Here is a 13,041-nt window from a genome sequence, read left to right as displayed (position 1 = left end):
GGAGAATCGCTTGAACTCTTTGCTCACTGCAGAGGTTGTAGCGAGCAGAGGCGGCACCATGGCACTCCAGCCTGAGCAACAAAAGCAAAACTCTGTCTCAAAAACTAAAATATAATCGGCTAGGCATCGTGGCGTGTGCCTGTAATCTCAGCACTTTGGGAGGCGGAGACAGGTGGATCACGAGATCGGGAATTCGAGACCAGCCTGGCCAACATAGCGAAACCCCATCTCTACTAAAAATACAAACATTAGCCAGGTGTGGTGGTGTGTGCCTGTAATCCCAGCTACTCCAGGAGGCTGAGATAGGAGAATCACTTGAACCTGGGAGGCGGAGGTTGCAGTGAGCCGAGATAGCACAACTGCACTCTAGCCTGGGCAACGGTGCAAGACTCCGTCTCAAAAAAAAAAAAAAAAAAAAAATCAGTTGACTATAGACGCATTAATTAATTTCTGATACTCTGTTCCATTGCTCTATATATCTGTTTTTATGCCAGTACCATGCTGTTTTGGTAACTATAGCTTTGTACAGTTTGAAGTCTGATAATATTTTGCCACCAGCTTGCTGCTGCTTTTTTTTTAAATTTGAGACAGAGTCTCACTCTTTTGTTCTGGCTAGAGTGCAGTGGCACAGTCTTGGCTCATTGCAAACCTTTGCCTTCCAGGTTCAAGCAATTTTGAGGCCTCAGCCTCCTGAGTAGCTGAGATTTACAGGCCTGTGCTACCACACCTGGCTATTTTTTGTGTTTTTAGTAGAGACAGGGTTTTGCCATGTTGTCCAGGCTGGTCTCAAACTCTTAACCTCAAGTGAGCCACTGTGCCCGTCCAGCTTTGTTCTCTTTGCTCAGGATTACTTTGGCTGTTGCTATGTCTTTAATGGTTTCATACTAATTTTAGGATTTTTTTTACATTTCTGTGAAAGGCTGGGCGTGGTGGCTCATGCTTGTAATACTAGCACTTTGGGAGGCTGAGGTGGGCAAATCACCTGAGGTCAGGAGTTCAGTACCAGCCTGACCAACATGGTGAAACCCTGTCTGTACCAAAAATACAAAAATTAGCCAGGTGTGGTGGCACAGACCTGTAATCCTAGCTACTCCAAAGGCTGAGACACAAGAATCGCTTGAACCCGGGAGGCAGAGGTTGCAGTGAGCCAAGATCGTGCCATTGTACTCCAGCCTGTCTCTAAATAAATAGATATTCCTGTGAAGAACATTATTGGTATTTTGATGGGGATTACCCTGAATTTGTAGATCACTTTGGATAGTAAATAGTTTTATTTTTTAGTTAGAAAAAAATACCCATAAAAATACTTGGTGTATAGTAAGCACTTAATAAGTATTTGTTGAAGCAGTAGTTTCCTAACATACTGAATAAGCATTTCAAATAAAATGAATGAATGTTTTGGGAATTATTTCTACTCTGAACTCTAAGCTTTGTAATTTAATTCATTTTTCCCCCAGAGAGACTAGCTTGCAAAATTTTCCTCATATTGAGGTGGTTCGGAAAAAAGAGGAGAGAAGAAAACTGCTTGGACACACATGTAAGGAATGTGAAATTGTAAGTATTAATGTGTTACTAATTTTAAGTATGGCTTTATAGATAATAAATGCATGACTTTAAAATCACATATACAAACCATACTTGTTTTAGAAACCTCTTATTTGAGCCAGGCATAACAGAAGGAATAAAAAATATCTGGGTCAGGTGCAGTGGCTCATGTCTGTAATCCCAGCACTTTGGGAAGCTGAGGAGGTCAGGTCACTTGAGGCTAGAAGTTCAAGACCAGCCTGGCCAACATGTGAAACCCTGTCTCTACTAAAAATACAAAAATTACCTGGGTATGGTGGCTTACACCTGTAATTCCAGCTACTCAGGAGACTGAGGCATGAGAATCACTTAAATCTAGGAGGCAGAGGTTGCAGTGAGCTGAGATTTTGACACTGCACTTCAGCCTGGGTGACAAAGCGAAACTGTCTTTAAAAAAAAAAAAAAAAGTATTCTGACTGTGACCTGAAACATATAAACAGATGAAAAGCCCTTAGTTTCTCTTAGATTACGTGAGTCTGGGGCATAAGCCCTAGTTCTTATGACCAGCTTAAGACATTCATGCCATTTTTCTTTTCTGTATTTGCATTAGTTGTTCCCTCTTGTGTTATGTTACAGCAAAGGCTCCTATACATACACTATTTGTAGAAACCTTTGATATTTTAGTAGGAAACTTTACTGTAACATTTATGATTTTCACCAGCACTCTCAGGAAATGAAGTATACTCAAATTTTTTTTTAAATAATTGGTACCACTATAAGGTTTTTTTTTTTTTTTTTTTTTTTTGGAGACAGAATCTCACTCTGTTGCCCAGGCTGGAGTACAGTGGTGTGATCTCGGCTCGCTGCAGACTCTGTCTCCTGGATTCAAGCAATTCTCCTGCCTCAGCCTTCTGAATAGTTGGGATTACAGGCGCCCACCACCACATATGACTAATTTTTGTGTTTTTAGCAGAGACAGGGTTTCACTATTTGGCCAGGCTGGTCTTGAACTCCTGACGTCAAGTGGAGTTCTACCCACCTAGGCCTCTCAAAGTGCTGGAATTACAGGCACGAGCCACTGCTTCCAGCCAAGTTCTTTTTTTTTTTTTTGAGACTGAGTTTCACTCTTGTTGCCCAGGCTGGAGTGCAGTGGCGCAATCTCAGCTCACCACAATCTCCGCTGCCTGGGTTCAAGTGATTCTCCTGCCTCAGCCTCCCAAGTAGCTGGGATTGTAGGCATGCACCACCATGCCCGGCTATTTTTATATTCAATAGAGATGGATTTTCTCCATGTTGGTCACTCTGGTCTTGAACTCCCAACCTCAGGTGATCTGCCTGCCTTGGCCTCCCGAAGTGCTGAGATTATAAGGGCATGAGCCACTGCGCCAAACATTTTTCTTCCTAAACAAGATGTAATGAATAAACACTTAAACGCTTTCATTTTTCTTTTTATACATTGGATGTTGAAGTAGATGGTACAGACCTCCCTTTGTATCTTTGGGGAACTGGCTTCTGGACCTACTGTGGATACCAAAATTCACGGATGTGCAAGTCCCTGATACAAGATGACATGGTGTTTGCCTATAACCTATGCACATTCTTTCATATACTTTAAATTACCTCTAGATTACTTCTAATCCCTATTACAATGTAAATGCTATGTAAATAGTTGTTATATTGTGTTGTTTAGGGAATGACAAGAAAAATAGTCTATACATGTTCAATACAGATACAGGTTTTTTTCTGAATATTTTTGATCCACATCTGGTTATATCCATGAATGCAGAACCCAAGAATATGAAGGGCCAACTGCATTGATTGTCCTTTTACTAAATAGTCCCAGGCAGGTTCTGTTTCATCCTGGAATATGCTGTTTTTATTTCTTCCCTTGTTGTCCATTAGCTCTCAGATACCTGCCTTCAGCAATTTACTTCCCATTTTAAAATTCCTTTTTAACATATGGGCTAGAAAACTTGATAACCACGCACATTAAAATTGTATGTGACAGTATGACTAGATTGTAATGCAGGTAAGCATTGGCTGAAAATGTGCTCTTATATACTAACAATGGGAATATAAGTTGGGATCACCATTTTTAAAAGCAGTTTGCCAATACAAGCAAAAGCCTATAATGTGAGTTTGTGAGTTTTCATTACACAAATTGAATATATCATGATTTCTTAAGAATATGGTCTACATTGAATAAATCTCAAGTTTTTAGTTATAGCCATAACTCCATGATCTAGAACTAATCCTACTAGTTAGAAAAAAGCTCTTCTTCTAGAAACACTGTTAAGTTGAATTTATTCTCAATAATCACTTCCCATGCTGTCTGTTACCCAATCCCTGAAAACCATTATTGTATACATTGTAGTTTTACTAGTTATTTAAGATAGGAGGGTGAATCTGCTCTGTTACTCCATCATGACCAGAAGTAGGAGTGCCAGTCCCATGTACTTAAATACTATATGCTTTGCAGTTCTTAAATTTATCCCATTGCCTGTTCTACAAGTGGAGTGTGCAATACTCAAGTGGATGTGCGATAGTGATCGCAGATTTCACATATCCAAAAACAAACATATAATATCTGCCCTCAATGCCAAACCTCACCACTGAGTCTCCTATAAGTCCTGAGAGCTTGTCGTTTATTCACTACTTTTTTCTTTCACATCTCAACAACTTATGTATCAACAAATCCCATTGATGCTTCCTTCAAAATATATCACGTTTCCATCCACTTACTATCACCACCACTAATGCCCTGGACCAAAGCAACATTTTATCTTGTCTAGGCTATTGTAATAGCTTCTAAGTGCTCCGCTGGTCATTTTTTTTTTTTAACTCTAAAACTTTATTTTTTAGAGCAGTTATAGGTTCACAGCAAAGTTTTACAGAAAGTACAGAGAGTTTCCATGTACCTGTCCCCATTCTCTTTTGCTTTTCATTCTTGTCTCTTTGCAATATACGTTCAGCTCAGCAGTGAATGGTCTTTTTTTCCCTAATAATCTTTTTAGAATAAAAGTGGAATCATGTCATTCCCAGAATCTTTCAATGTCCTCCTATCCCACTAAGAAAAAGAATCCAAAGTCCTCGTCAGGACAACAAACTCTGATTTCCTGTTTCCGCACTTCCTCTCTGATTTCCTCTTCTACCACTCACCCACTTGCTTGCTGTGTTACAACAGCTGCACTGACTGACTACTGTTTCTCAAGTATGTTTTCATTCAGCGGAAGTGTTTCTTTTCCAGTAAGCCCTGATTCTCTAAGGTCATCTCATCTCATCCCAAAGCTCAGACTAAGGTAACAAAGGCTTATACTTAGGGCAGTGAGAACGAAGAAAAAGATGCCTGAATAAAGTTGTTTCAACAAGCTTCTTTAAAGCCTTTAATCTACGTAAAATAGAAATGTATTAAAAGCTTTTACTTCAAATTTAAATTCTAGTTTTAAGTTTATCACTTTCAATAGGTGATATCTTTGGCAAATTACCACTTTCATTTTCAGTTTCTCAAGTGTAAAATGAAGGAATTGGTTGGATTAAATATGTGATTCTGGGTGGCTCATGCCTATAACCCCAGCACTTTGGGAGGCCAAGACAGGTGGGATCACTTGAGGTCAGGAGTTCGAGACCAGCCTGGCCAACATACAGTGAATCCCCATCTCTGCTAAAAATACAAAATTAGCTGGGCATGGTGGCGCACACCAGCTACTCAGCAAGCTGAGGCAGGAGAATCGATTGAACACGGGAGGCAGAGGTTGCAGCAAGCCAAGATTGTGCCACTGCACCCCAGCCTGGGTGATAGAGCAAGACTCCATCTCTCAAAAAAAAATTTGATTCTGTCATCTATGTTCTATTAAACCTTAAACTACTACTTTGTTTTCGTTAGGTCTGGGCCTTGAAAAGCTGTACAATTTTTACATGCAATTTTATCCTTGTGTGCGTGAAGTTCAAGTTCTTTGTTTTCACAGTTGTGAAAAAATACTGCGCTTTTGATCCTAACTGAAACCTTAAAGAGAGAAGTCATGGAGCCTACTATATTCAGATCTAAATTATTTTTTAAAACTGTAGAGATAGGAAAATTACTTTGAAATACACATTACGTTCAAATAACAATTAAGAAACATACAGACCTCTGAATTTTTGTTACTGGTCTAATAAGGATAAAGAGTTTGTACCAGTGTATAAATCAGCTGTATCACTAAGCACTGTCAAGTTCAGCTGGCTTTTTTTCATCATTGTAAGACTTTATTGATGAACGAAGCATTTTATTGGTTTACATTGTGATACAAGCTCCTTTTCTCGTCAGTGAAGCAGACACTTCACAGACCAACATCAGCACTGATTACTATTAGTAAGTAATTAATACTGTCTGTAAGAATTAATTACTAGGCCAGGCACAGTGGCTCACACCTGTAATCCCAGCATGTTGGGAGGCTCAGGCAGGCAGATCACGAGGCCAGGAGTTCAAGACCAATCTGGCCAACATAGTGAAACCCTCTCTACTAAAAATACAAAAAAATTAGCTGGGTGTGGTGGTGTGCACCTGTAATCCCAGCTACTTGGGAGGCTGAGGCAGGAGAATCGCGTGAAACCAGGGTGTAGAGGTTACAGTGAGCCAAGATCATGCCATTGCACTCCAGCCCAGATAACAGTGTGAGGACTCCATCTCAAGAATTAATTACTAGTAGTATCATCAGTGAGTATTAAGTTTCCTTAGAATGCCGAATATCTTAGTAAATGGCTTTTGTTAGCTTCTCGTTTATAATCAGTAAGCATAACACTACACTTACTATTCTTCAATGAAAAAGCTTACCAGTTTTTATTATTAGTATTATGCAGATATGTCAGCAGAAGAAAGAGAAAAGAAGTTGGCTTCCTGCTCAAGACACCGATTCCGCTACATTCCACCCAACACACCAGAGAATTTTTGGGAAGTTGGTTTTCCTTCCACTCAGACTTGTATGGAAAGAGGTGAGAATATAGATTGTAACATTTTTATAATTAATTTTTTTAAATACGTGGCTGGACGTGGTGGCTCACGCCTGTAATCCCAGCACTTTGGGAGACTGAAATGGGTGGATCACCTGAAGTCAGGAGTTTAAGACCAGCCTGGCCAACATGGTGAAGCCCTGTCTCTACTAAAAATACAAAAAATTAGCCAGGCATGGTGGCACATGCCTGTAGTCCCAGCTACTCGGGAGGCTGAGGCAAGAGAATTGCTTGAACCCAGGAAACGGGGGTTGCAATGAGCCGACATTGTGTCATTGTACTCCAGCCTGGGTGACAGAGCAAGACTCCATCTCAAAAATAAAATAAGATAATAAAATTAAATACTGTATATTCCCAAGTCTGAACATGTACCTTTTTTCTATGGTTCCCTTTACCTTCTGCTGCAAATTGGGTGGTAGTTTTGTGACATAAAAACATTCCTAAAGATAAAAGGACTCTTCAGTAATTTAGTTGGAATTAGAGATTGTTTATATCACTTTAATGTGATTGTGTGTATATTATTCTGGTTTACCATTCAAATTTTAAAAAGCAATTTCTCTTTTATTCTATCATCAAAAAAATTTTTGTTTTTTGGATAGGGCCTCATTCTGTCACCCAGGCTCGAGTATAGTGGCTCACTGAAGGCTCAGACTTAAGGGCTCAAACTATCCTCCTACCTCAGCCTTCCAAATAGCTAGGACTATAGGCATATGCCACCACACCCAGCACTTTTTTTTTTTTTTTTTTCCTAGAGACAGGGTTTCACTATGTTGCTCAGGCTGTTCTTGAACTCCTGGCCTCAAGTGGCCCCCCCTGCCCTGACCTCCCAAAACGCTGGGATTACAGCCATGAGGCACTGCACCCGGCTAAAATGACTTTAAATAAAATAAATAATCTTACAAAAACTAAACTCACAGCAAAGTAATGTTTAAAAAGACAGCATCTTTTTAAATCTACTACTATGAATTTTGGATTTTAAAACCTCACTTACCCAGAGTGCTGGATGTTTATAAATGGTATCTGAATTTTAAAAATGTTTATTTGTAAGGTTGTTGACACCCAACTAGCTTGTTTAGATATGACACTTATATTTAATATAATTTGAGAACATATTCAGCTTTTAGGCTGTTAATAAAAGGTCATGAGTAGTAATTTTTGTTCTATCTAACCAGCAGCATAATGCTAAAAAAATATAGATTCACACTTTTCTGGTTTTATATTTTCTACCAGAGTTAAGACAGTTAGGTGTGTGTTCTGAAGTCTTCATGTCATATAACTATCTTCGGGGTGCATACTCCCTTAGCTAGGACTATCAATCTGGACATTACCGGTATTCCAGGCATACAGTAATTCATAGTCACTAAAGTCTAAAGTTTATTGTAATCAATAAACTTAAATGGTTTAAATGAAATTAAATGCTCGAGTCTTTAACCTTAAAGGAGCTATTTAATTAATAAGGGTCCATCTCACAGACCCTTTGTTGTAAAAATATCATTCCAGAGGAACTCATAAGAACATTTAATAACTAGGAGATGGAGTCTCGCTACAAGGCCTAGGTTAGAGTGCAATGGCACGATCTCAGCTCACTGCAACCTCTGCCTCCTGGGTTCAAGTGATTCTCCTCCCCAAGCCTCCCAAGTAGCTGGGACTACAGGCGTGCATCACCACACCCAGCTATTTTTGTGTGTGTATATTTTTAGTAGAGATGGGGTTTCACCATATTGGCCAGGCTGGTCTCAAACTCCTGACCTCAAGTGATCCACCCACTTTAGCCTCCCAAAGTGCTGGGTTTACAGGTGTCAGCCACCAAGCCCAGCCTAAAGGAGCCTCTGTAACTGAAGATTTTACTCTCTACATTATTGTATTCTTAGACTTTTTGTGTATGTGGCACATATAGTTCAAAACTCATTTGTTATTAAATGAATGTTGGTACAGACATTATTTTTAATCAGATAATTTACTCTTAGTTTTATGAAGAATTTTAATTCAGAATCACCCTGAAACGTGAGAGTTGAATATTCACATTGCATATGTACAATTTATTACATACCAAGTATTATACTTGAATGAAGCTGTTTAGGAAAAAACCATAAGAGATGAAATATATTACCTAAGCAGGGACTTATCTGACCTATTTATTATTTTTTGCTATTTTCTCCATGGTCCAAAGACCACCCAGTTACAGACTAAGTCATACCTTGTGGTTTAAAATACTGAGTTTTAGCTGGTCCAGAGGCAATAAGTTATCACAGTTGATCGTTCAAATACAGATGGAACTCCTTGTTCTACTCTTTCCCTCCCTTCTCATTACTGTACTTGACTTGTCTTAAAAAATTTTTTTACCCACAAGAAGATAAAATAGTATTGAATAAATGTCAAATGATAAAATTACCACCTAGAATTTCTGTTCAGCCTTTCCATCTTATAGAAACTATTCTTGGCTGGACACAGTGTCTCACACCTGTAATCCCAGTACTTTGGGAATCCAAGGTGGGAGGATTTGTTGAGCCCAGGAGTTTGAGACCAGCCTGGGCAACAGAGTGAGACCTTGACTCTATAAGAAATAAATAATAAAATTAGCTAGGTATGGTGGCGCATGCCATGCCTTTAGTCCCAGCAGTAACTCAGGAGGCTGAGATGGGAGGATGGCTTGAGCCCTGGAGGTGAAGGCTGCAGTGAGCCATGATTGCACCATTGCACTCCAGCCTAGGCAACAGAGCAAGACCCTGTTTCAAAAAAAACAATTAATTTAATTTAATTTAATTTTTAAAAGAAACTATTCTCAAGAGTTCTGATGGTGGCTCACACCTGTTATCCCAGCACTTTGGGAGGCCAAGGTGGGTGGATCACCTGAGGTCAGGAGTTCTAGAGCAGCCTGACCAACGTGGCAAAACTCCATCTCTACTAAAAAATACAAAAATTAGCCAGACATGGTGACACATGGCAAGTAATCCCATCTACTTGGGATGCTGAGGCAAGAGAATCACTTGAACCTGGGAGGTGGAGGTTGCAGTGAGCCGAAATCATACCCATCACACTCCAGCCTGGGTGACAGAGTAAGACTCTGTCTCAAAAAAAAAAAAAAAGTTCTGATGGTTTAGCTGCACAAGGAGGGAGAAACCTTCACTTTTGGAGAAGCTCCAGATGTTTAATTGTAAGATGGTTTTTCCAGAAGATGCAAAGTCTCTGACAGCTTTCACTATATTTCTGCATTCCCCATTAATAAGCCAGATTTAGTCACCTTTGATGTGGGATCTCATTGCTTGGTCACCAGATAGAATCAGACAGTCTGGATAAAGCCTGTGCTTGTACCCCTATGTGTATGGCAGAGCATACTTCCCCTGAAAATTACATGCTTAGAGACACCTTAGGAGATCAAATAATCTGAGGCCGGGCGCGGTGGCTCAAGCCTGTAATCCCAGCACTGTGGGAGGCCGAGGCGGGTGGATCACGAGGTCAAGAGATCGAGACCATCCTGGTCAACATGGTGAAACCCCGCCTCTACTAAAAATACAAAACATTAGCTGGGCATGGTGGTGCGTGCCTGTAATCCCAGCAACTCAGAAGGCTGGGGCAGGAGAATTGCCTGAACCCGGGACGCGGAGGTTGCGGTGAGCCGAGATCGCACCATTGCACTCCAGCCTGGGTAACAAGAGCGAAACTCCGTCTCAAAAAAAAATAATAATAATAATAATCTGAAGGGTATACACGAATTGACTACTTAAATAGCTACTGGAAAAAGTCTTTTTGATAAGTACCTGAGATTTATAATAGTAGAGGTCATGTTTAGCACTTTGTCCCCCTTTACAGCTACCTATGGGAGGGAGAATAGAAAAGTTTAAGAGCTCTGAATCTGGGATAAGAAAGAGCTTGGGAGTGCTCGCTTCGGCAGCACATATACTAAAATTGGAAAGAAAGAGCTTGGGCCAGGTCTCAGCTCTTCTACTTTCTAGCTTTGTGAACTTGAACAAGTAATTTAACTTCCTTGAGTCTCTTACCTCATCTGTGAAACAGGTATAGTAGAAACTACTTCAAAGGAATGTATGAGATGATGTATGCAAGCATTTGGTAAACGTTTGCTGCTATCATTATTAGTTATAAATGAGGAAACATGATAGTGAAATTAATCATCAGCATCACACAGCTAATAATCAGAAGAATGATGTAAACTTACAAAGCATCAAATAAGAGAAATGTTTACTGGAGATAAACTGAAAGAAATTTATGTTGCACATATAGTCTTCTAAGTTTATGATTTGTTTTTAAGGTTATATTAAGGAAGATCTTGATCCTTGTCCTCGTCCAAAAAGACGTCAGCCTTACAACGCAATATTTTCTCCAAAAGGCAAGGAGCAAAAGACATAGATGTTGAAAAAGAAACAGAAGGATGGAGGACAGTTTTTTCCTTCTTAGTTATTTATAGTTAAAGTTGGTATTAAACACTAATTTTTTTGATCTTCTGTAAATAGATCTATAAATCAGTTTTCTATTGAAAATGTTTGTGATATTTTGCTTTTGCACCTTTAAAACAACAAGGATGCTTTCATTTTGCACTCTAACTTGAGTTGTTTATTCACTTTATGTAGTAATACCTAATAAAATTTTGAAAATACAATAGTTGTAGTCTGTGATTTGTTGCCTTTCAGTTCTTTTCTTTTTACTTCCTCTTCCCTTGGTATTTACATTGAGCATGACTTCATGTTAATCATTATGGATTTTTATTTTCTTCATCAGTTGCACTTCTCTAGGTCTTACCAGTGTCTAGCATTTAAGTCTTTTTTTAAACAAAAAAGAAGGGGTATATTTTAATTGTTTATTTAAACTCCCCAACTTTTGTTGAATTGGAATCAGATACTACGCTGTCATAAATTCCTTTCAAGGTGTCCACAAATACTGACTTTTTCCTTTCCCGTATACTGTAAACATTATTTTCTGATCTGATCATAATTTTCCAGCTCTTCACCTGTTTTCTTTTCATTATACTTTTTTTTTTTTTTTTTTTTTTTTTTGAGACATGGTCTCACTCCGTCACCAGGCTAGTGGCATGATTTCGGCTCACTGCAACCTCCGCTTCCTGGGTTCAAGCAGTTCTCCCACCTCAGCCTCCCCAGTAGCTGGGACTACAGGTACGTACCACCACGCCCAGCTAATTTTTATATTTTTAGTAGAGACAGGGTTTCACCATGTTGGTCAGGATGGTCTCGATCTCTGACCTTGTGATCCACCCACCTTGACCTCTCAAAGTGCTGGGATTACAGGCATGAGCCACCGCGCTCAGCCATACTTGTTTTTTCTGGTGCAGTTTTGAGGTTGAATATGTTGAGTTCTCTGCCCTTTTGTTCAACTTCTATTGCTTTGTTTCTGTGGACTGACAAATGTTATGAACAATTTGGTTTCAAAATAGATTTCTCTATTTAGCAACTTTCTATTCCTCTAGGACCTAGTTTATGAGTCATTAAGATGACTGGCCAATCTGTGCCATCTTTTCTAGTGGCATTGTTTATCAGTTTCTCTTTTGTGTATTTCTTTGATCCACATCTGGACATAAGCAGGAATAAAAGAGACATTGAATGCAATGTCTCACTCAAATATAAGCAGCCTTATAAATACAATTGTTACTTTTTAGAGTCCTAAAATCTTGCTTAGTCTGGTCTTCCTTGTTAATCAATGTTCTCATGTGAATAAATGACATTAGCTTGTGTTCTCACCATAGCATAGGAAAAGAAATTATACATATTGATTATGTACTATATGTCAGACCACTTATTTACATTGTTTGGCTTTGACTATGATTTTGAATTTTTTATCACCCTATCATCACTTCTATTCAGCCCTTTTCTTCCCTTACCAAATTGTTTATTCTGTTTGGTTTTTGTTCTCTGCTGGTAGTAACTATCTCCTAAAAATAATAATCATTGATTGGTCACTTATTATATGTCAAGAACTGTGTTATACCCTTCACATAGATGTTTTGCTTTCAATCCTCAACCCTGTGAACTTATATATCACTTAATAAATAATGTTAAGCTGCAAAAAGAAACAAAATGGATCCAAAAAACAGATGAAACAACAAATTACTGGCTTTGTTTTTCTCACCTTAAAAAGTCTAGAGGTCAGCAGTCCAAGGCTGCTATTGTAGCTAGCTCCATAATGGCCTCAGGGACCCAGATTTCTCCTGGTTTTCTGCTCTTTCATGCTTTGTATTGGTGTTCGTCCTGCTATATGTAAAGTAGTCTATGCCACCTCTAGCATCATGTCATGTTCTGCACAAAAAGTAAAACGCACATGGCGTTTGTTTTTGTCCCCTTTAAAAAAGGGTTTCCAGAAAGCCCTACCTCATAACTTTCCTCACTCCTCAGAGGCCGGAATTACCCATCTCATGGCTACCTCTAATAACTAGCAGGGATGAAATTAGAAACCATGACTGCCTAATTCCAGAGTCGACTAACTCATCTTCACTGTAGTGTAGTGCTTCTAAAGGCCAGGAGTTTGAGAGACACATGAATTTCAACAAGACACCATACGATGTGT

The 13,041-nt window shown here is 39.1% G+C and overlaps 1 protein-coding gene across 7 annotated transcripts in view; it reads left to right on the top strand.

Moving 5' to 3' along the window:
* The window catches only part of RBBP8 (RB binding protein 8, endonuclease), a 114,000-nt gene extending 102,875 nt beyond the window's left edge, over positions 1-11,125 (top strand). For 6 of the 7 annotated variants that reach the window (XM_032293212.1, XM_032293214.1, XM_032293210.1 and 3 more), the window contains 3 exons: positions 1,458-1,554; positions 6,351-6,492; positions 10,778-11,125. In XM_032293212.1, coding sequence (XP_032149103.1) covers positions 1,458-1,554; positions 6,351-6,492; positions 10,778-10,875 — 337 coding nt within the window. In that variant the 3' untranslated portion in view covers positions 10,876-11,125. The remainder of the gene's footprint in view (positions 1-1,457; positions 1,555-6,350; positions 6,493-10,777) is intronic. The other variant, XM_032293215.1, reaches the window with a different exon arrangement.
* Positions 11,126-13,041: the final 1,916 nt, after the last annotated feature.

This window comes from Sapajus apella, unplaced genomic scaffold, assembly GCF_009761245.1.
Source record: "Sapajus apella isolate SASKATOON/1434 unplaced genomic scaffold, GSC_monkey_1.0 scaffold29, whole genome shotgun sequence".
Taxonomy (NCBI): domain Eukaryota; kingdom Metazoa; phylum Chordata; class Mammalia; order Primates; family Cebidae; genus Sapajus; species Sapajus apella.
The sequence above is the reverse complement of the archived record's forward strand: the minus strand, read 5'-3'. Positions and strand labels throughout refer to the sequence as shown.